Raw genomic sequence first — 23,280 nt, forward strand, 5'->3', positions numbered from 1 at the left:
TCAAGATGCAAAACAATTTCATCAACACAAGATTCCTTGTGTTGCCCTTAAAAACACACACACACACACACACATTTCCTTCTTTCTTTACCATCTCTCCCCAGCCCATCTCTCACCATGGTGAGCACTAACCTGTTATCTGTGTCAGAATTTTGTCTCTTCAAAAGTATTGTGTGAGTAGCATCATGCCGGTAAAGGAAGTCTGCGTTGCTCCCAGTCTTTGTCCATCATGTGTAAACGTTTGTGTGCAAGTTTTTAGGTAAACTAAATGTTCATTTCTCTGGAAGAAATGCCCGGGAGTGCAATTACTGGGTCATATTTGATTTTCAGAGTATGCGTCATACATTTTAAGCACTTAGTGTGAGTATTTTTTCTACATATTATTGAAACATATAGTTTTAATGACTACATACTACTGCATGGGATTACTGCATAATTTATAAAGACATCCCCTACTGTTGAATAGTTAGGTTGTTTCTGATTCCTTTTTTCCTCTAGAAGTCAATAGTAGACTCCTGTATGGTGAACTGATGTGAAGAACAGGCTAGCTAGAACTGGTTCTTGTAGTGCCCAGGGCGACCAGGTTTCAAAAGACTAATTTATGCTCAGTACACTGCACAGGGAGGGAGACGTCATGATGCTATGTTGTAAAATCTTTGAATGAGAAATATAACTGTCATTCAGGTTCCTGACTTAAATGACACTCCCTTCCACCTACATCAGAGGACCATCACAGTCAGCTACTGCTGTTTGGCTTTCCAGGAGAGACACAGAGAATGTCACAACTCTCACCAGTTGCCAAGTGCTGGGGGCATCAGATGGTCCCTTCTTGAGCTTGGATCCAGGAACTAGAGTAGGATGCCTCGAAGGGACCAATACTGTGGTGGCCTAGTGCCGTCTCCTCATCTGAAGAACGGCCTCGCCGTAAGACAGAACCCAGGGTGTCTGGCTGTGCCACATACTTTGCCTGATTTGTGCTGATTTCTGTGTCCTGTGTTTAAGAGCTCTCCTGTTTGACATACTATTCATTTGTGAGTTCTGGCCTCAGTTGAGGCCAGTGGCTTTTTTAATTCCATCGATTTTGCATCTTTGGATTGCATTCCGTCGCAGGGTGATTTTGTAGTTTACCTCTCAGTGGGAAATACAGTTTCCGCACTCCCAAGCCCTTGGAGGGTATCTCACTAAGCTGCCAAGTGCTCACAACCATAACCTGCACCCTCACAAACAACCCCGGGTGCCTGAATATTATTTTAAGAATTCTTTCTTTAGGGGAAATTTTAGAAGTGGAGTCACTGGGTTAAAGAACGGGAACTTTGTGGGGGGGAGTGTTTTCATCCATTATAAATTGATCCCTATAGGAGTAGCTCCTTCTGAAGCTTCATGAGAGTGCTCATTTCATCAACTCTGGACAACACAATTTTTCTTTAAAGATTTAATTATTTATTAGAGAGGAGAGGCAGAGAGAGAGAGAGAGAGAGAGGTCTTCCATCCGCTGGTTCACTCCCCAGATGGCCGGAGCTGCGCCCATCCAAAGCCAGGAGCTTCTTCCAGGTCTCCCACATGGGTACAGGGGCCCAAGAACTTGGGCCATCTTCTACTGCTTTCCCAGGTCATCGCAGAGAGCTGGATCAGAAGTGGAGCAACTGGGACTAGAACTGGCGCCAATATGGGATGCCAGCCCTGCAGGTGGTGGCTTTACCTGCTAGGCCACAGCACCAGCCCCAGGACAGCACATTTTTGAAAATACTAATTTGATAGGCAAAGGGGGCATATATTTTAATTTGGACATCATTCATTTTAATTTTTTTTTTAGTTTTAAAATTAAATTAAAAAATATTTTGGGTGGGTCATGGTGGGCCAGTTTTCAGAGGCACTCATAACTTTTTAATGGGCCTAACGTAAGAGAAGATGTATCTGTCAAAGGCTATGGCAATGGCTGCTTTGTACCGACATGTAACTTGGAGTTGCCGGCAATAGAGTAATGTGAACTTCATTCACGCATTCATTCCACAATTAGCTACTGAACACCTTCTACATTCAAGGGTCTGTGCTCTCTGAAGTTTACATTCAGGGAGGTGAGATGGTTACAAAGCAAGGCTAGCAGCACACACAGGGCACTCTGTATGAAAACACAGCCAGGGGACGCACTTGCTGGAGGCCCAAGAGCTAGGTTGAGTCGAAGGAATATTAGAGATTCAGGTGAACAACCAGAAGCAGAGTCAGACAAAGGATTTGGTCAAAAGAAAAAATTAGAGATTGTAGAATTATACAGAGGGCAGACCAGAGCATCAAGATTAAAGATGAAATAGTGAGGCTGAGAAAAAAGAACAAAATTTTTTATAGAAGGCTTTTATTTAATAGATGTAAATTTTGTAATTACAACTTTTGGATTATAGCATTTCTTTCCCCCAAACCTGCCCTCCCACCCCCAAACCATCCCACCTCCCACTCTCTCTCCCATCCCATTCTTCATTAGAATTCATTTTTAATTATTTTTATATACAGAAGATCAACTCTATACTAAGTAAAGACTTTAACAGTTTGCACCCACACAGACACACAAAGTATAAAGCACTGTTTGAGTACTAGTTTTATTGTTAATTGTCATAGTACAACACATTAAGGACAGAGATCCTACATGGGGAGCAAGTGCACAGTGACTCCCGTTGTTGATTTAATGATTGACACTCTTATTTATGACGTCAGTAATCACCCAAGGCTCTTGTCATGAGCTGCCAAGGCTATGGAAGCCTCTTGAGTCCACAAAGTCCAACCTTATTTACACAAGGCCATAAGCAAAGTGGAAGTTCTCTCCTCCCTTCAGAGGAAAAGTACCTCCTTCTTTGATGGCCCGTTCTTTCCGCTGGGATTTCACTCACAGAGATCTTTCATTTAGGTCATTTTGCCAGTGTCTTGGCTTTCTATTTTTTTTTTTTTAACATTTTTTATATATTTTTTTTTGACAGGCAGAGTGGACAGTGAGAGAGAGAGAGAGAGAGAGAGAGAGAGAGAAAGGTCTTCCTTTTGCCATTGGTTCACCGGCCGGCACACTGCGCTGATCCGAAGGCAGGAGCCAGGTGCTTCTCCTGGTCTCCTATGGGGTGCAGGGCCCAAGCACTTGGGCCATCCTCCACTGCATTTCCGGGCCATAGCAGAGAGCTGGACTGGAAGAGGGGCAACCGGGACAGAATCCGGCGCCCCAACCGGGACTAGAACCTGGTGTGCCGGCGCCACAGGTGGAGGATTAGCCTATAGAGCCGTGGTGCTGGCTGTGTCTTGGCTTTCCATGCCTGAAATACTCTCATGGGCTTTTTAGCCAGATCCGAATGCCTTAGGGGCTGATAAAAGGAGAAATTTTAAAGTGATGGTAGGACCTCAGATAACTCCAGACATTATTGCAACTCTGACCTGTTATCTTTGGCTCCTGCCCCCGGGTTAAATTGGATTGATTCCTGGGAGTCATCCTGTACAGATAGATGCCCAGGCCAGAAACTTAGCCAATCTTTGATGATCGCTGATCCTTCCTCAACTCAGCTAACCAGTCCCCAGGTCTGACTGACCGACTCCTTAACGCTTCTCAAATCCCTGCTCTTTCTCCCACTGCCACTGCTGTAGTCTCATCTCTTCCTTGAACTGGCTTTCGCCCCCGTCAGCCCTGCTCCCATCCGATCCAGCCTCCACCCTGAGTCACTTGGTTTCCCCAACCAGCCTGAGCTCAAGGACTCTGGTCTTGCTTAGTATTATGTCCTTGACATCAAACACAATACCTGGTGCTCAGCAGGTACTCAATAAGCATTTATTCCCCCCATCTCTGTGTTCCTTGCTCTCCTTCCTCTCCCAGGTCTACGGGTCAAAGGTTAAGTAGTTCACGGCTCACCTTGTGGGTCACCACACAATTTTTTGTGTACAACAAAACCTCGTGCCCTCATTAGCACCTTCTGAACTGAACCCTAGGCCACCCTCTACTGTAGGACAGGGGACAGAGTATACACAGTGTCAGACAAATCACAACAGCTGATTGGGGCTAATGAATGAGCTGGAGAGTCTAGTACCTTGTCTGGTTACTAACGGCGACGCAGTGAAGTGCTTCCAGAAATCTTTAATGAGTGACTCAAAACACTGGAAGGCAAAGAGGAATGGCCTGGACAAGGAACCAGGCAGAGGCTCACAAAGCTCACGTATAGGGCTGACCTAGAGCTCATTTACTCTCTTAGAGGCCTCTCCTGCTTGCAGGTGGCTGGGCCCTCACTGAAATCAGGCTCAATATGTAGTTACTGAGCAACCGCTGTAAACCTGACATTGCTTTTGGCTCTGAGGAATATAATTGCAAACAACACAGACAAAAACATCTCCTTTCCTGGAGCTTATATTTTAGTTGGAGGTGCGGAGACAACACGCTAAATAAGTAAAATACTGTTTTATCAGATGTCATAAGTGCTATGGAGAGAGGTACAAGAGAGCAAGGTGGGTAACAATACTGGGGGTGAGAGTAATGCTATTTTTCCAAGAGAGTTAGACAGCCTCTCTGAGATGATTGCCTTGGTCTGTATATGTGTGTCTTCTCCAAACTTGTATATTGAGACCTACTCTGCAAATATGATGTTGGAAGGGGATTAGCACACGAGGGTCTTCTCTATAACGGAGAACCCAAGGGTACCCCAAGGGCACTTACCCCCGTGGTTAAGACACCGGTTAAGATTCTGGCATCCCATACTGAAGTGCCTGCATCCAATTCCTAGCTCCAGTCCCTGATTCCAGCTTTTGTTTTCGTTCTTTCTGTTTTTTTTTTTTTTAATTTATTTATTTGAAAGGCAGATTTAGAGACAGAAGGAAACAGAGATCTCCCATCAGCTCCTACATATTGGTTGTCGTCCAGATTACAAAAATATGGACACCTGTGAAAACTTCAAACAATTAAAGTAGAAAATAGGAAGTGCAAGTCCCTTCTGGTCTCACCTCACAGAGAAAGCAAACATAAGCAGTTGGCGTGTAATCTTCCTGGATTTTCAAAACGTACAAACGCACGCACGCACATTTTATCTTTGTGAGAAGTAAACATGTGGTTCACTTTCACAGTGAAGTCTTCAGCTGTGAGCCAACAAGCCGCCAGCACCACAGCTTGCAGAACGGCCCGGGTACACGCACCTGACAGCTCTCGGGCAAACCTGGTGTTAGCGGCCACAACAGCTGAAGCGGGTGAACCCCGCATCACTCAGCCAATGGGGACCTGGGGGCGGACCTGCGTGCTGGGGGATAAACAGCTCGCTGCGAAGCCTCTGGGCCCCCGGTCTGCAGGGCTGGGGGATGAACAGCTCGCTGCGAAGCCCCCGGGAGTGCTGGCCCCCGGACCCCCGACCCCCCGGGCCCCCGGTCTGCAGGGCTGGGGGATGAGCAGCTCGCTGCGAAGCCCCCGGGAGTGCTGGCCCCCGGGCCCCCGGTCTGCAGGGCTGGGGGATGAACGGCTCGCTGCGAAGCCCCCGGGTGTGCTGGCCCCCAGGCCCCCCCGGGCCCCTGGTCTGCAGGGCTGGGGGATGAACGGCTCGCTGCGAAGCCCCCGGGAGTGCTGGCCCCCAGGCCCCCGGTCTGCAGGACGCCTAGTGAGGTCTGGCTTTCCCGCTGCGCTTCTGGTCCGGGACCGTCCTTGGAGTGCACGGGTGAGGCTGTTGCTCCCAATCGTCTTCGTTTTTGTTCTAATGAGCAAGGAACCGGGACCACCTCAGCGTGACCTCGGCGAAATTCGGGTTTTCCGTCGTCGCCAGGCGCTGTGGCCATCCTGCCGTGTGGGCACGGCTTTGCGGGGAACCGGAGCCCCCCGACGCCACACCTGCGTCCCCTCCATTTTTAAAAGGAGAGGTGGGGCCACAGGGGTCTGCGATCAGCCGGGCACCCACTGCCCGCTGCCGCTCTGAGGAACTCGGAGCTGTAATGCCGCCGCCGCCGGGAAACTAAAGCCGGCAGAGCCTCCTGCAGCCGCGGCCGCCGGATGACGACACGGCGGGGCGGGGCGGGGGCGGGGCGCCGACCGGGGGGCAGGGCTTCAGGGCGCGAGGCGCGCGGTGCGTGTGCGCTGGTAGGCTGGCCGCGGAGTGACGTAGATGATTCCCGCCCCCGTCTCCGCCCCGCCCCCGCCAGGCCCCGCCCCTTCGTCCCTCGCGGCCGCGGCCCCTCTAGGCGCCGGCGCAGCGATGGCGGAGGCGGTGGAGCGCACCGACGAGCTGGTCCGCGAGTATCTGCTCTTCCGCGGCTTCACGCACACCCTGCGGCAGCTGGACGCCGAGATCAAGGCTGACAAGGAGAAGGGGTTTCGGGTGAGGGGCCTGCGGGGGCGGCCCGAGGGAGCCCGGGAGCAGCCCGCTCCCCCAGCCCCCACTGCCCTCAGGGGCGCGGGCGGCGCTGTCACCCGCGGCGTGGGGGCCGCGGAGATCGGCGCGCGCGGCCCGGGCCTGACGGACGGGGAGCCGAGGCCCTGACACGCGCGTGACCCGCCTGAAGTTGTCCAGCGAGTCGGGGACTGTGGCCTGACCGCTGGCCCGGGGCTGGGGGCTGCTCCCCGGCCTCGTAGCAGGTGCTGGCCAGTCCACGGCTGGGGAGATCCATGTGGTTTCAGCAGCCAGGGTTGGGTGGATGGGAGGTTCTGGCGGCCGATGTATCCCAGGGTCGTTTTCCCGAGGCGGTGGGAGCACAGCCGGGGTGTGTGCAGCCCAGAACGTTAGCTGGGTTCAGACACCTGTGATGTCGGTCTCAAGTGGCCTTGTTAGCTCACTGGCAATATTGCTACTAAGCATTTGGAGGAAGACCTCATTGCACGTGGTAAAACAAACTTTCGGGGCTCCGGTATGGATTTCCGTGGGGAGGTTCTTGGAATCCATGTGTGTGTGGTGTGTGTGTCGACTTCAGCGGGTGTTGGCAGGTGAATTGAGACAGTGAACTCCAGCAAGGGGCCTCCCTGGAGGGGAGTTAGGAAGTCCGGTCTCTTGTTTGGACGAAGTTAGTGGCTCCAGAAACAGGATTTCACCTCTCTGGGCTCCCGTGCCCCAGTCTGTAATCTATGGGGACCAGAACCTTCTCCCAATCACCTACTCGGGTATCACTGCTTCTCACAAGGAGGTGGCTGGTTTGGCTGATAGTCTGCGCAGCTATGAGGGCTCTGGTGGGTCGCTGATGACTGGCGGGAGTCCATCAGCGTACCTCCCAGTGCCCCTTGGAGTCCTGGAACTGTGGAGCTAGGAGGAGGACCATCTCATATGCTCTTACGCTTTTATTATTTTCAATGTGAAGCAACCGAGGAAGCAGTTGAAGTGACAGTGCCAACTTGGTCATGTAAGTCAGAGGCAGATCCAGGACCTGGAGCCAAATCTCCTGCTCATCGGGCCAAAGCCCATAACACCAGAAATTTCTGTGCCTGCCCAAGATTCGCGCCGTAACTTAAAAGGTGGTACAGTTATGTCTTAAAAACTTCATAGACTGCTAACTTAAAATTTGTATAAATTGTCAGATTTAAATAGCAAATTAAAAACTTTTATTTTTTCTTTAGGGGAAGATTTATTTATTTGATAGGCAGGGTGACAGAGAAAGGGATCTTCCATCCTCTGACTCACCATATGGCTGCAATGGCCAGGGTTGGGTCAGGCCAAAATCGGGAGCCTGGAACTCCAGCTGGGTCCCTGGTGTGGGTGACAGGGGTCCAGGTATCTGAGCCATCTGTTGTTGCTTTCTTGGGAGTATTAGCAGAGAGCTGGATTGGAAGTGGAACAGCGTGCACTTGAAACAGTGCCTGGATATGGGACGTTGGATGTTAACCTGCTGCACCCCCCCAGCTCCAGCCCCTAACTTAAAATTGCTCACATCCCGAAGCTATGGCAGTGGGAAAAAGCTGTGCCCTGTGGAATGAGGGCGGCTTTGCCTCCTGTCCTCACCCTCCCCACCCCTCTGCTCTCACCAGGTGGACAAGATAGTGGACCAGCTGCAGCAGCTAATGCAGGTGTATGACCTGGCCGCCCTGCGGGATTACTGGAGCTACCTGGAGCGGCGGCTCTTCAGCCGCTTGGAGGACGTGTACAGACCCACCATCAACAAGCTCAAGACCAGCCTGTTCCGCTTCTATCTCGTCTACACAATCCAGGTGCTTGGTGCTCCAGGGGCTCTGCTGCCCTTGGCGGAGATAGGGTTTGGTCTTGACCCACAGATAGGGTTTGGCCTCGCCCCTGGGGAGGGCTGTGTGCCTTCCTGTGGAAGGAGCGGGACAGTCATGTTATTTCGTGCTGGTTTTTTTCCTTCTCGTCTGTGGATCATCTGACTTCCCCATTTCTGTTTTCCTTCCTGTTTAAGCTGTTTGAAAGAATATGAAGTTGCTGGCCTGAGGTTTCTGTAATACGCAGTGCAGATGATCGGGGAGACTCGGGCAGTCAGGTTTTTGTAGAACCTCACTTAGGGACTCATTTTCAGGATGGCGTTTGTTCTTAAACTGCACATGAAACCAGCTTTGCAATGACAGGGCCCCTGAGAAAGGGGGCGATGGCTGCTTTCCACCGTGGAGTGGACAGGTCCTCGTGGGAGGCTGACACGCACAGGCCGTCTGCTCTGCAGGGGTGAGGAACCTCACCCCGGATCTCCGTCTCTTCCCCCCTCCTCTGTGTCTCGCAGACCAACAGGAACGACAAGGCCCAGGAGTTCTTTGCAAAGCAGGCCACGGAGCTCCAGAACCAGGCCGAGTGGAAGGATTGGTTTGTCCTGCCCTTCCTGCCGTCGCCCGACACCAACCCCACCTTTGCTACCTACTTCTCCCGACAGTGGGCGGACACCTTCATCGTGTCCCTGCACAACTTCCTGAGCGTCTTGTTTCAGTGCATGCATATCCTTTGTTGCCTGCGGCCGTGGGCCCGGTCTGGGGCTTCCAGACGCCGGGACCGGCAGCCGCTGCCCCTGACACAGCCATTCCCTCTACAGGCTGCCCAGGGATCCTTGTCATGTGAGGGGGCTGGACGACTCGTGGTTATTTTTGTCAGGAGGCCAGGAATCGCAGGTCTTGGTTCTGCTGAGCTGCTGTACTACTCGCTGACATGCTTGGGTGGAGGCAGCGGCAGCGGGGGGGTGCTCAGACCGGGCTGTGTGAGCAGGCCCAGGGGTGGGAAGTCAGCTGACCGTCCAGCCTTGAACACCCTCTGCACGACTGTGTCCCCAGGGATATCAGTTGTTGTGGCTGGGATTAGGTAGCAGATGGGAGCACATTTGGGTTTCTAGCCCATGTTGACTGTTCGTCCACTTGCCAGAAGGCAGGTTAGCCTTAAAAATGTCTAAGTGGGCACCTGCGAGAAGGCCTGTATGTAGTACACAGCCTACTGACTGTGCCATTAGAGGAAAGCAGGAGATCCCAAGGCCCCAGGCAGGCGCCATTGTTCCTGCTCTCTGGGCTGGAAATCCAGGGGAGGCGAAGGGAGTCTGCTTTGAATGAGGCTGCCTGGCGGGGTGTGGCTGAGATCTGAGCTCGCCGATGGTGGCTGTCCTGGGCGCCCAGAGGAGCAGTGTCCGGTGGAGGCGGGAAGGGTGCTTCTCCTGCCTTTGCCCTTGCTGCGCGTGCTGTGCACATTCCACCCTTCCCAGCTCTGCCTTTGACCTCCCACCGCTGCCTCCTAAGCCCGAGGCTTTCAAGTGGCACCAGCATGGTGGCTACACTGGCCGGGTGACCCTGGGAGCTGAGCCCTCGGACAATTGAAACGGCTACTCCAGAGCTTCTCGGGACCCTGCACGGGAGGTCACGCACAGGGGAGCCACGGTTCATTTCCCCAGGGATGAGGCCCTGTCTGCTCTGTGCTCCCCACTGAGGCTCTCTGGGGCTGCCCCGAAGGATGGCTGCCCCGAGCTAGGAGGCAGATAGCCATGGCATGGCGTGTGATCCCAATCTGTGGGAAACTCTGTTGCTCTCAAGCTTTGCCAGAAAGAGGCCAGTCTGGGGACACATAGGCTACGTGGCTGAACCTTCTTCCCGGCTGGCAGAGTGCTTGCGAAGCCCCCGGCCTTCCAGGGTTACTCAGCTGAGTGTGCACCTGACCTCGCCGAAGCTCTGTGCGTACTGGCCCAGTAGTCCCGGGGTTGGAGCGACAATCCCCAGCTTTGGATTTGTGTCTTTTTCTGTGGGCTTGAGTCAGTGAGTCTGTCCCAACGAAATCGGGCCCATCTATTGTGACAGGCCCAGGGACGAGAGGCTGATAAAGCGGGGAGGCACCCCCAGCACCCACGCTGTCCTCCGGTCCCGGTGTCTTGGGTCCAGGTGTTTTTACTGCCGTGTCAGTCTGGGAGGGATGTTGGGACACTGCACAGACAGGCTTACTCTTTAACCTCATGCACCGGTCCCCGTGATCCTGAACTTTGATGCGGAGTGCCAGAGAACCAACCAGGTTCAGGAAGAAAATGAAGTTCTACGCCAGAAGGTTTGTTCGGCACGGGCTCGCTCCGTGGCGTGTGCGTGCGTGCGTGTGTGCGTGTGTGTGTGTGTGTGTGTGTGTGTGGCTAGGTGGTGGCAGAGGAACACTGACTACAGGGAAGCCATGTCTTGGAACTGGGGGTTAAACTGCCTCTGAAAACTAGAGATGAGACCCATCCTCTAGATCATGTGTAGAGCATAAATAATAATGGACAGTAGTGAGCCATAATCGGGGAGGAGGCTGCATTCACGCCACTTCCCAGCTCGCCTGTCCTCATCCATCTCTCCATTCTTCCACGTAGCATCCCATGGCTGCTGTTGATGGCCCAGACACAGTTGCCTTGGTTCTACTCAGATATGCATTTGTCTGGTTTGATAACACAGCAGAGCCGAGGGGCCCACACTTGTCTTTTATATCTTGATGAGCATTTCTTTGTCCTGAAATTAAAATCTCTACAGGTTGTATTGCCAGGAAAAGGAAGATTATATAAGCTGTCTAAGTTTTGGGTATGTGTGTGGATGAATTAGTGTGTCTTTATTATCTTTAGATGAAAGGTTAAATGCCCCAATTTACTCCAACTTTATTTTTTCCTGTAGGACTTCTAAGACGGGAGGAAGGCAGGTGTGCATGGGGCTCTTTTTTTTTTTTTTTTTTTCCCTCCTTGAATTTAGGAAGAAACTCAGGGTAACTAGGAAGCAAGTCCGATAATAAGAGTGAGGTTGGATTTGTAATGGTTTCAGGTTTTCGCAGCTCACTCTAGTCCCGCACCAGCTGTCATTTGGCCAATTTTTCCAGTGCATGATGAGCAGAGAAGGGCACCTTGAGGCTGAGGGAAAGTGGCACTGGAAGCCGGGAGCTTGGGTTGGGATGTGATGGTTCTAGAATGTTCCCCACCAGAGGGAAGGTGCAGCAAGGCCATCGGCTCATTCAGTCCTACCCCTGTGTAGCTTTTTGCACTGCAGGCTGAAGTCCACCGGCTGAAGAAAGAAGAGCACCCGCCAGAGGAGGAAGAGGCCTTGGTCCAGCACAAACTGCCGCCTTACGTCTCCAACATGGACCGCCTGGGGGACTCAGAGCTGTGAGTGTGCGGAGGCTGGGGGTGCAGGAGTGACCACCCCTCCTCTCCTTCGTCCCCTGTGTTGTAAGCCCTGCGTGTCTCTCTGGCCCCACCTTGGCTGTGGCCCCCTTTGCCTGGCGAGGGAGATTTGCCAAAGAGCCGCCTGGGCACGCAAGGCCCTCGCCTCGGTCTTGTAAGAGGCCCTGGCCCCTGAGGTTCCCTAGGAGCTTTTACGCACTGTGTGAGCCTCTGGCTGTGCCTAGGGAGGGAGAGCTGCACAGCCCTGCCAGGGGCGTGTGCACCCGGATGTGCATGGCCTGGAGAGATAAACCACAGCACAAGTCCGGGGAGTCCTTGTGCATCAGGAATGTCTCACGTGGAAGGCTAGACGTGCTCCTCGAAGCGTGCCGCTGAGTGGGTAGAGAGGGGTGTTTAAAAACAGCCAGTCGGGACCGGCGCTGAGGCGCAGTGGGTTAAAGCCCTGGCCTGAAGTGCCGACATCCCATCTGGGCGCCAGTTCGAGTCCCAGCTGCTCCTTTTCCTATCCAGCTCTCTGCTGTGGCCTGGGAAGGCAGTATAGGATGGCCCAAGTGCTTGGGCCCTAGCACCTGTGTAGGGGACCCAGGGGAAGCTCCTGGCTCCTAGTCAGCACAGCTCCAGCTGTTGCGGCCATCTGGGGAGTAAACCAGCGGGTGGAAGACCTCTCTGTCTCTCTGTCTCTACCTCTCTCTGTAACTCTTTTTTTTTTTTTTTTTTGACAGGCAGAGTGGATAGTGAGAGATTGACAGAAAGGTCTTTTTTGCCATTGGTTCATCCTCCAATGGCCGCCGCAGCCGGCGCATCTCGCTGATCCGAAGCCAGGAGCCAGGTGCTTCTCCTGGTCTCTCATGTGGGTTCAGGGCCCAAGCACTTGGACCATCCTCCACTGCACTCCCGGGCCATAGCAGAGAGCTGGCCTGGAAGAGGGGCAACCGGGACAGAATCCAGCGCCCCAACCGGGACTAGAACCCGGTGTGCCGGCACCGCAAGGAGGAGGATTAGCCTGTTAAGCCACAGCGCCAGCCATCTCTGTAACTCTTTCAAATAAGATAAATCTTTAAAAAGCCAGTTAAAGCAGGAGTCTGAGGTGGTGGTGGTAACAATAGCAGTGGTTGAAGAAACGGAGGTGCTGGCGATCACAGCTAGTGATGGGGCTTGGGGCACAGAGAGATCGCAGAGCTGTGTACAGCCGAGGACTGTGCCAGGTGAAGACAAGCGGCCCAGCCATCGCCATTGGATGGAAATAAACTGCAGGCTGAAGCTGGGCCTTGCAAACTTGTAGCATCTGTGTTTAAAAACAGATGAAGTCCAACAGGTGAAGTCGGTTGTAATGATGGGATAACATATCCCAGTATATCAAAGTGTTGCTTCAATGTGCAGTGAACACAAACTAGTGAGCCGTCTTATGCCTTTTCATGCTAGGTCTCTTCAAATTTCTTTTTATGAGGATTTACTTATTTGAAAGGCAGAATTGCAGACAGAGATGGTTCACTCCCCAAATGGCTGCAACGGCCGGAGTTGGGTTTATCTGAAGCCAGCAGCCAGGAGCATCTTCTGGGTATCCCAAGAGGGTGCAGGGGCCCTCTTCCACTGCTTTCCTAGGCCATAGCCGAGAGCTGGATCGGAAGTGGAGCAGCTGGGACTCGAACTGGCACCCATGTGGAGTGCCGACACTGCAGGCAGTGGCTTTACCTGCTTCTCCACAGCACCAGCCCCATTGTGCTAAGTCTTTGAATTCCAGAGTGTATTAAACCTCCAGCATGTCTTGATTTGAGCTAGCCATGACTGAGCTGCTCAGTAGCACCCGTGGCCAGGGGCGGTCAGACAAAGCAGCTCTGAGCTTGACCACACCCTCCAAGAAGAGCCAGACAAGCTGCCAGCTCCCTTTGTACAAAAAAAAAAGTATTGAGAGTGATGCCGCCTTCCAGCTTGGCTCCTGGAGCTAGCTAAGGCCCGGGTGGTCTGTGTTCTTGGTTGTCCCGTGTCCCCTTCCGGCCCTGTGACCCTGTGGCGTGTCTGTTTGAACAGAGCCATGGTGTGCAGCCAGAGGAGCGCCTCCCTCTCCCAGTCGCCTCGCGTGGGCTTCCTGTCCTCATTGCTGCCTCAGAGTAAGAAGAGCCCTTCGAGGTTGTCACCGGCCCAGGGGCCCCCTCAGGCTCCGAGCACGGCCAAGAAAGGGTCCTTCAGCAGCCAGGTAAGCACCGGTGCCGTCGGCCCAGGAGCCACCGCCCCGTGGCCGCGTTTTGGGTGCAGTTTCTTGGCTGTGCTGGTTCTGAATTCACTTCGCCTTCCCTTTCTTCCTCCATCCCTGCCTTTTTCCTGAAGTCAAGTGATGGCTCTGCAGGAAGAGAGGGGACAATAGTAAGGGTAGAGCCACCTGCTGTGTTCCCTCCTCTCGACAATAGTAAGGGTAGAGCCACCTGCTGTGTTCCCTCTTCTCGCCTGTGGCTCGGTGACTGCTGCTCTGGTATCCCCATGCTCTTCCATCTCCCCGCCGATGCCAGTGCACAGCTGTACTTGAAGCAGTGGCTGGCAGGTGGCAGGAAGTAGGTTTTGATGGCTCCCTCTCCTTCCTTCAGACTTCCTGGCAACTCCTGGCTGCTTATTTCTGTGTTTTGGTGGCTCAAGTGCGAGTTCAAGCAGGTTGGCCACTTTGAACTTTTGGTGACTTTAGTGTCTGACTGAGTATAAGCTAAGATTGCCTGAGTCCCTGCATGTCGCCTACAGGTTGGTATTTGTTCGTTCTGCACAGGGCTTGCCACTACTTGCACTGTTAAAGAAGATTGCAAGAGAATTTCTTTGATGCTGGCTTAGGTCCCAGACAGCCCAGGGTGCCACTGAGTAGCTGGCCTAGCATAAGTTGTCAGGCATTTCTGAAACCGGTTAATCCTATCAGAGTGAGAGTTTGCCAGACTCAGCTATGTAAAGGGACTTCAAAAGGTTCTTGGAAAATGGAAGTAAAATTTAAGTATGTTTTAGTATAAAATTTTTGAAATCGTGCATAGTTTTTTCATAGTGTGCATGTTCGATGAACCTTTTGAAGTCCTTTGTGCGTTATTGCTGGGGTAGGATGCTTTCCCGTCTCGTGTATTAGTTTCAGATGAAGTGAGTCATCATATCCTGCGCCTTCCTCTCCTGCCTCTTTGGCCTTGAGTTGTAAGGGTGCCGTGGTGTGAGGCTGCTTGCTGCACCCAGGGAGACAGGGTCTGCCCAGCTGCCACTGGGACCGGGGGGTTGCTGTGGCAGCACTCCAGGTTAGTGCCGTGGGGTCGGAGCTGCGGAGCAGGACGTGGGATGAGACAGAACGTGCCCTCGGGAGTTGGGCGCTGGCTCTGTTTATCATCAGTGCTCACGTGGCTTAAATGCACCCCGGTTTGCTTGGGGTAGTGTGAGGGGTCTTCAGAAAACTCATGGCTGGCCACCTTTCTGTCTCTCCTCTCTATAACTCTACCTCTCCATTAAACAAACAATGCAAAATTTATGGCCAAATCGCACTGTGAGAAAACAATGAAGGTTTCAAAAAGCTGTTGCATCAAAATACTTAGCTTTTAGTTCTATCTTTATACAAGTGCTTGAGGTACCCTCGAAATAGCAGTATTTGCTCCCTAGGAGGATTAATTGAACGAATAAAAGGAGAGCTTTTGGTGTGTGCAGTGCCTGGCGGATGAGAAGCACTTAGTAAACTGACAGGTGTAAGTTGGGTTCCCGAAGATCCTATCCTGTCTGGCTACCCAGGTTGTGAGACCTCAGGTGCCATCCAGGTGAAATGGTGGTAATCTCTCTCTCTCTCTCTCTCTCTTTTTAAAGATCTTATTTACTTATTTCAGAGGTGGAGTTACAGACAGTGAGAGGGAGAGACCGAAAGGTTTTCCATCCATTGGTTCACTCCCCAAATGGCCACAACAGCCAGAGCTGGCCGATCCGGAGCCAGGGGCTTCTTCTGGGTCTCCCACATGGGTGCAGGGGCCCAAGGTCTTGGGCCATCTTCTGCCTTCCCAGGCCATAGCAGAGAGCTGGATTGGAAGTGGAACAGCTGGAACTCAAACCAGCGCCCATATGGGATGCTGGCACTGCGGGCGATGGCTTTACCTGCTGTGCCACAGAACTGGCCCCAATGATGGTAGTCCTAACACCCATGGGGACTGAAGCAAAGACTAGTCAGTTACCTTGTCAGTAGGTTATTAAATGAACATTTGCATCTTAAAGAATTCCAGTTCGGTGGCCAAGTAAGTTTTATGTTTGCCTTCTGGATCTCTGACTGTTGAACAGCTACGAGTGATGTGTGGAGTGTTGGGTCCCTTTGAAATGAGTCTGAAGTTAGGAAATCCTCACTGACTTAATGAGGGGAAGCACAGGCACAGCTCCCTTGGAGTTAGGCCTGTGGTCGTGCTCTGTGTGTTCAGAGTCTGTGCCATGAGGTGGGTCTACACGGGACTAGAGACCTCAAGTTCACAGCCGAGAGGTGAGGGTCAGAGCGGATGATGCGGCAGAACATTGCTCAGCTTCCCTCTAGAGTACTCGTTCACTGAACAAAGCCGGGGTCACCGTGCGGTGTCAGCCGAGCAGAGTTGGCAGTTCCTGAGTGGAGGTGATAGATGCCTACAATCTGAAAAGCTTGGTGGTCAGGTCAGCTGGTTATTAATGATGGGAGACTATCTAAATCAGCATTGGTGTTTCAGTTCTAAAAATAACCCATTTGAGACCATAACAGTTCTTGAGTTTGAGGGAAGCTTGCAGGTCATCTAGCTCACCCTCTTCATAGATAAAGGTTTATTGAGGTGAAATGCGGAGTTGTGGGGGGAGAGAGGGATGTCGTCGTCCATCTGCTAGTTCACTCCCCAAATGGCCACACGTCTGGGGCTGTGGAACTCCATCTAGTTCTCCCAATGGGACAACAGGGGCCCAAGAATTTGGATCATATTCTGCGGCCTTCCCAGGTGTCAGCAGGGAGCTGGGTTGGAAGTGGAGCAGCTAGGCCTTGAACTGGCAGTCAAGTGGGATGCCGGCATCGTAGGCTCTGGTTTAACCCACTGTGCCACAAGGCCGGCCCCTAGCTCACCCTCCTACTGTGTATAGGAGCGTGATGTTTGTCTTTGCACAGATCATTGATGGTTGAAGTAGAAATGTGTGCTTGTTAGAAAGCTGTGGGTAGAAACCTCTCAATAGTGTTTACTCACCAAGCTTTGCCTTGGCCTCTAGAGCTGGATAGGTAAGTCTTCTGGTTTGGGGAAAACACTTCCTGTCCTTCTCCCAGCCCTCTCCCAACGCTTCGCCCCCATGGTGTGATTTCTAGGCCCCTCCCCATTTTGGGCCCTCCCCTATGGGGGCACATTCTGATATCTCAGGCCCTCTCTTACTGTTGATGCCCAAGTTGGAGTGTAAAGTTCCAGATGCTCTCTCGCTGATACCAAATGCAGGGGTGGCAGGATCAGTTCCAGGGATTTTAATGATACGTGGCTTTGAACTCAATATAAAACGGTGTTTGGTTTTTATAGATGCTATGTTGCTTTGTCAACGAATATTATGCATGGAGTCCTTATCTCACTCCTGCCACACCAAAGCCCAGCTTCTGTGTTTACTGTTAACAGTACAGTTTGTATTTTTGTGGGTACTTATTAAGTTAGTGAAATGTAAAATGCCTATACTTTTTTCTTTTTTTCTTTTTTTTTTTTAAGATTTATCTGAAAGAGTTACACAGAGAGGAGAGACAGAGAAAGAGGTCTTCCATCTGCTGGTTGACTCCCCAGTTGGCCACAACGGCCAGAGCTGTGCCATCCAAAGCCAAGAGCCAGGAACTTCTTCCCAGTCTCCCATGCAGTTGCAGGGGTCCAAGGACTTGGGCCATCTTCTACTGCTTTCCCAGGCCATAGCAGAGAGCCAGATCAGAAGTAGAGCAGCTGGGATTCGAACCAGCGCCCAATATGGGATTCTGGCACTGCAGGCAGTGGCTTTACCCATTACACCACAGTGCCGGACACAACTTTACAATTCTCTACAGAAACAATTTTTAAAATAGGATACTTCACTCACATCAGCATTTTGCCTGCTTGTAATTGGTCACTGAGACCAGTGTCGTTATTACTGAGATACAAAAACATTTTTGGAAAAATAGATGTCAACTTATAATCTCCAGGCCTTCAATATGAATTTGCAGACAATAGCAAACAAGCAAAAAGGAAGTAACTGTAAAACCACAATGTGTAGGCTCTTTTGGGATCTCTGATAACAGAAGCCAGGAGGAGGGCCCCGCCATAGCAGACTTGTCTATGTTGCCGCTCCAGGCACACAGCCTGTGGTTTGTACTCCATCCTCTCCCTAGCCATAGCCCTGCTCCCATCACACCCACTTGGTGAGCTGTGGACCTGCAGGTGGGAGTTACCTTATTACAGCGATAAGCTCTAATTGACTGTAATGGCAAGAACAAAGCCTCCAGGAGCATCTATTACTTGGGACTGTTAGTAGTATCAAGTTACCTCGGGCTCCTGGGACTTGAGCGGTGAGGACAGCTGCCTGGGGGCTGTTCCCATGGATCTAGGCAGGGAAGGCAAACAGGGAGTCCTCTTCCCATCTGAATCTGGCGACCTGTGTGCTCAGAAGGCCTGTGGTCTGGTGGCTATGTTTGGGCTCATGGGAGGCCACGTTACTGGAGCCGGCTTCCTGCCGCGTTTGGATGTCTCTGAACTCCCTCCTGATCTGCTCAGGCCACCAGTGATTAACGAGTGTCAACTTCTGTCTGACTCCAGCAAGAGTTTTGGGATGGCCCCGTGGTGACAGGTTAACTACAGTGTCTCTCCTGAGCTGTAGGTGGGAGTTGGAGAGCTGAAGGTAGAAAACTAAGACCATTGCAATATTAGAGTTACAGGAAGACGATGCATAAGATGTTTATGGGATTTGTACCTAAAGCAAAACCAAACTAAACTTTGAATTTCTGGTTGTGTCACAGCAAGCATTTAGCAAGCATTTGTAGTGAGCCCCACACTGACGTTAACCTATTTGATTAAGTGTCTCGTGGACACTGCATTTGTCACCTTACAACATTACTGTCTTTGGCTTTTCACCCACTCTGAGGGATTAACTTAGATGCAGGAAGCTATTGTCCTCTTTAGGTGGGGCCTGTAGCACGTGCGTAGGGCCTCGGCTCCCCTGGTGGAAACTCTGCCCTCTATTACAAAGGCAGTTCTTAGTTTATTGTGTCAGCTGTAGTCGGCAGGGAAGGAAAAGTACTGCACTGTGCCCGTCTCCTTGTGTGGCACTGCTCGCCTTTGGTCCCGAGGCATGACGCCCACGTGCAATGTGGATCTCCCCGTGGCAGGCAGAAAGTACAGGAGAAGTGCTCCCCCCTCTCCCCACCGGGACGTGGCCGCTGGGCGTCCGCCTTCCTGGAGGGAACGTGACTTCCTAGTGGACTGTGACTGCTGCCGCCCGCCACCTCCTCGGGCCTCGTCCTTAACAGAGCTCTCGGCTTGGAGCGGCCCCTCCTCGCTGCATCTCCCTGGAACCAGTCTCGGAGTGAACGCTCACTTCTCATTGGTTCTTGTCCTCCCAAGACCCGTGTGTAGTTGGTACTGGGGTGGTCCAGACACTTAGAAGGAAATGTGTTTGTGGCTGAGCTGCGTGGGTTCAGCGTTCCAAACCTCACGGAAGTACTCCCCGTTATAAACAGGCCAGCGTTTGGCTTTCCTCTTTGTTTTGGGGAAACTATCATGAAAATACGCTGTAGGAAATCCTACATGCAGGCAGATGGCATTGAAAGTCGCAGAAGCCAAGTGGTTCCCTTTTCTTTGTGTTAAAGGTCAGTGCCACACGGTTTTCAGACAGTGGCCGTCCCAGCTCTGGCTCCATGCAGTCCTGAGCATTGTCTTCAGCATCTCACTGTCGGGCGGTGGCTCCGTCTGCTTCCGCCTTTCTACCGTTTTCTAATAGGTTTGTGTTCCTCTTTGTGACTTGAATGTTTTTTTCCTTTGAATTTAAGATTTATTCTAAAGTCAGAGTTAGGGAGAGACAGAATCTTCCATCCATTCGTTCACTCTCCAGGTGGCCACAACAGTGCAACAGCCCGGGGCTGGGCCAGGCCGAAGCCAGAAGCTTCATTTGGTTCTCCCAAGTAGGTGCAGGGGCCTAAACACTTGGGTCATTTCTTGTTGCTTTTCCCAGGCCACCAGCAGGGAGCTGGATCAGAAATGGAGCAGCCAGGACACAAACTGGTGCAGATATGTGATGCTGGCATTGCAGGAAGTGGCTTTATCTGCTGTGCCACGAGTCTGGCCCCAAGTCAGAATTCTTAATGGTGTTGGGACAACAGATGGCCATTTGGACAAAAATTACACAATAAGGCTCAAACGAATCAGATGTCTGAATGTACAAAGTGCAACAATGTGTGTAAGAGGAAACACTGAAGTCACTCCGTGTTACGGAGGGGAAGGCTACCATGACTCAGAATCCAAATGCAGTAAGGTAAGAGACTGACATACTTGCGTGGAAAAAAAAAACAAGCTGGTGCTTGGCCAAAAGATACAAGCAAAGTCAAAAGACCAAGGGAAAACTGAGCTATGACGTTTGCAACCAATAACTAAAAGTAAATGCCTGAGATCCCTGAAATATGAAAAAAAAAAAATTGAGGCAGAAACATCAACATTTACAGAGAAAAAATGGGGAAAGCCACACAATTTACAACAGACATACAAAAATGGACTCCACACACACGAGATGCTCGGCTTCACTTGTGGTAAGAGACGTGCAGACCACAACCACACCCGAAGTCGTCGCATTGCGTTGGCAAAAGTGCCAGAGGGAGAGCACAGAGCACGCCGATGAGGCTGTGGGGAGCCAGGAACTCCCAGCCATTCCTGAGGGGAGGCAGCATGGTGGAAACCCACCCGGGTCAAGTGGGGAAAATTCTTTATACTATTTCTGCAACTTTGCACTAAGCTTAAAAAAATAAAAGGGTCAGGTCTCAGCACAGTGTAGCAGTCCTCTTCAAATGAGCCCAGACTTCCAGGGAAGTCTGACAGGAGAAGATGTCTCTCTTTGTAACTCTGACTTTGAAAATACATCTTTAAAAAGCATTCCATCTTGGCTCCAGTATTTGAAAATGTCACCGTTATCATACTAACTCTTCATGTGTAACTGGGTCTGTTTCTAGAATGTTTCCTTTGATCCTTCTGCCCATTCATGCTCTAGTACCACACTGCTGTGTCTCTGGGGGCATTGTTTTATATTTGAGTCTCCTCCATGGGTCTTCCTTTTTGATGTTTTTCTAGATACTCCTTGTGTTTACTTTTCTATACAAACTGCACTGTCAACATGTTTAGTGCCAGAAAAGAACTTTTCTACATTGACTTAGATCGATTTAAATTTATAAATTAGAATGGACCTTCTGATGATGTTGAGATACCCTGTCCAAGAAGGGATATCTTTCCTTTGCTCCAGGCTACTTTTACGCCGATTGGGGATTTTTATAATTTCCTCTATGCAAATTTCATGCCTTTGACAGGTTTATTTCTAGGTATACGGTTACTGTTATTTATATGTGATGTTCTCTTAGATTCTCTATCTGGTTACTGCGTATATGAAGGCTACTGACTTAGATTTTGACATTCTGCTACCTTGTTGAGTTCTTAGGAGTTTTACCATTGAGCATACTGTCCTGTCATTTGCAGAAGAGAGATGGTTTAACTTATTTTCTAATTCTTATTCCATTTCTTTTCTTTGTATAATTGCATTGGTTAAGATTCCCAATATAGTATTCAATAATAATAGAGACAGTGGCTATTGTATCTTGTTCCTTATCAGTACTACATGTGTTTTCCCATCAAGTATGAAGTTGGCTTCAGATCATACCCACACACATGTATGTGCATGTTTTTAATTACGTAAAGGAAGTGTCTGTCTGTATCTGTTTTCAAGTAGTTCTGTTAGCAGTTCAGCTGGATATTGTCACCATTTAGGGAGATAATCATGACTTCCTACTTAGATGTATTGCTATATTGGATTATAATTAGTAGGTAGCCTAATTTTTGCTTTTAAATATATTTACTTGAAATTGAAAGTTACACAGGGAGAGGGTGAGGGAGATCTTCTCACTGGTTCACTCCCCAGGTGACCACTGGCCAGGACTGGGCCAGGCAGAAGCCAGGAGCTTCTTAAGGGTGGTAGGGGCCCAAGCACTTGGGCTGACTTGTGCTGTTTTCCCAGTCCATTAACACAGAGCTAGATTGGAAATAGAGCAACCGGGACAAGAACCGGTGCCCACGTGGTCTGCTGACACTGCAGTTGGCGGCTTTATCCACGATGCCACGATGCCAGCCCCTAGATAGCCTAATTTTGAACCATATTTGCTTTCCTTGTATGACTTACGCTGAACCGTGATATACTGTCTTTGTTTTGGTTTTAATGTAGTGTGGGAGAAATTGTTGAATAACATACAGAAATTTTGCATTTTTCTCGTGTGCTGTCATCGGGTTTACATAAATGTTACTCTCACTCCATTAAAGGACGTGAGGGTTCCCCTTCACTGGTGTCCTCTGGAACAATTCCTGGTGCATTGGGACCACATGGTCCCTGTGCAGTCCAGAAATCCTGGGAGACCTTCAGGACCTGACACCTCTGAGTGGCACAGTACTGGATGTTGTGAGAAGTTTCTGACTTGTTCCTATGGAAATGGTCTACTAGCGCCTTCTGTTGCTCCCGCTAAGCTGTGTCGTCTTCAGAAACTTCCACTTCATCTGCAAGGAAGACTTTGCACCTGCAGGCTTCTTTATTTTTATTTTTATTTTTTTTTGGTGATTCTGATGCACAGGAGTTGGAGAATGATTGCCTCCTCTCTGTACCTAACGGCTTCTGAGCCCGAGGGTTAGCATGGTGTCCTGTTTGGTGCCCTGAGTCCACCTCCCATTTCTTCTGCCCCCACACCTGGCCTTCACAGAATCTGGTTTGCAGTCTTCCAAGGGTAATAGTTCTTGACTAGGCTGACAGATCTGTCAAGCCTGATTGATAACCGGTTTAAGATCTTGATCTCATTTGCTGAGAGCCCACGCTTCTGGAACAGGCTGCGACCAAGGAAGCTGACCTTGCTGCCCCTCACTGCCAGGTACACAGCAGACTTTCTCCAGCTACCACAAAAACAAAGTTACTTGTGAAAGGCAGAGTTGTACACAAAGAGGGAGACGAAATTTTCCATCCCCTGGTTCATTCCCCACATGGCTGCGACAGCTGGGGCTGGGCCAAGCCAACGCCAGGAGGCGGAACCCCATCTGGGTTTCCCCGGTGGTGGCAGGGGCCCAACACCTGGCTGTCATCTGCTGCTTTCTCGAGTGCATTTACAGAGAGCCACACTGGAAGGGGGAAAGTTTGGGCTTGAACTGTCTCTGAGATTTCAGCTTCTCAAGTGGCTTTTTTTTTTTTTTTTTTTTTTTTTTTTTTTTTAAAGATTATTTTTGGGGCTGGTGCTGTGGCACAGTAGGTTAAAGCCCTGGCCTGAAGCAGCAGCATCCCATATGGGCACCGGTTCAAGACCCAGCTGCTCCACTTCTGATCGAGCTCTCTGCTATGGCCTGGGAAAGCAGTGGAATATGGCCCAAGTCTTTGGGCCCCTGCACCCAAGTTGGAGACCTAAAAGAGGCTCCTGGCTTTGCATTGGCTCAGCTCCAGCCATTGTGGCCAATTGGAGTAAACCATCGGATGGAAGACCTCTCTCTCTCTCTCTGCCTCTCCTCTCTCTGTGTAGCTCTGACTTTCAAATATTTATAAAAAATTTATTTTAAA

The 23,280-nt window shown here is 50.9% G+C and overlaps 1 protein-coding gene across 1 annotated transcript in view; it reads left to right on the forward strand.

The window, feature by feature from the left end:
- The first annotated feature begins 6,165 nt into the window (after window positions 1-6,165).
- WDR91 (WD repeat domain 91) overlaps window positions 6,166-23,280 on the forward strand; it is a 34,507-nt gene continuing 17,392 nt past the window's right edge. The window contains exons 1-6 of the mRNA XM_062195704.1: window positions 6,166-6,308; window positions 7,943-8,122; window positions 8,644-8,850; window positions 10,344-10,427; window positions 11,369-11,499; window positions 13,546-13,711. Coding sequence (XP_062051688.1) covers window positions 6,186-6,308; window positions 7,943-8,122; window positions 8,644-8,850; window positions 10,344-10,427; window positions 11,369-11,499; window positions 13,546-13,711 — 891 coding nt within the window. The 5' untranslated portion in view covers window positions 6,166-6,185. The remainder of the gene's footprint in view (window positions 6,309-7,942; window positions 8,123-8,643; window positions 8,851-10,343; window positions 10,428-11,368; window positions 11,500-13,545; window positions 13,712-23,280) is intronic.

The sequence above is a fragment of the Lepus europaeus genome, chromosome 1 (genome assembly GCF_033115175.1).
Source record: "Lepus europaeus isolate LE1 chromosome 1, mLepTim1.pri, whole genome shotgun sequence".
Lineage (NCBI taxonomy): Eukaryota > Metazoa > Chordata > Mammalia > Lagomorpha > Leporidae > Lepus > Lepus europaeus.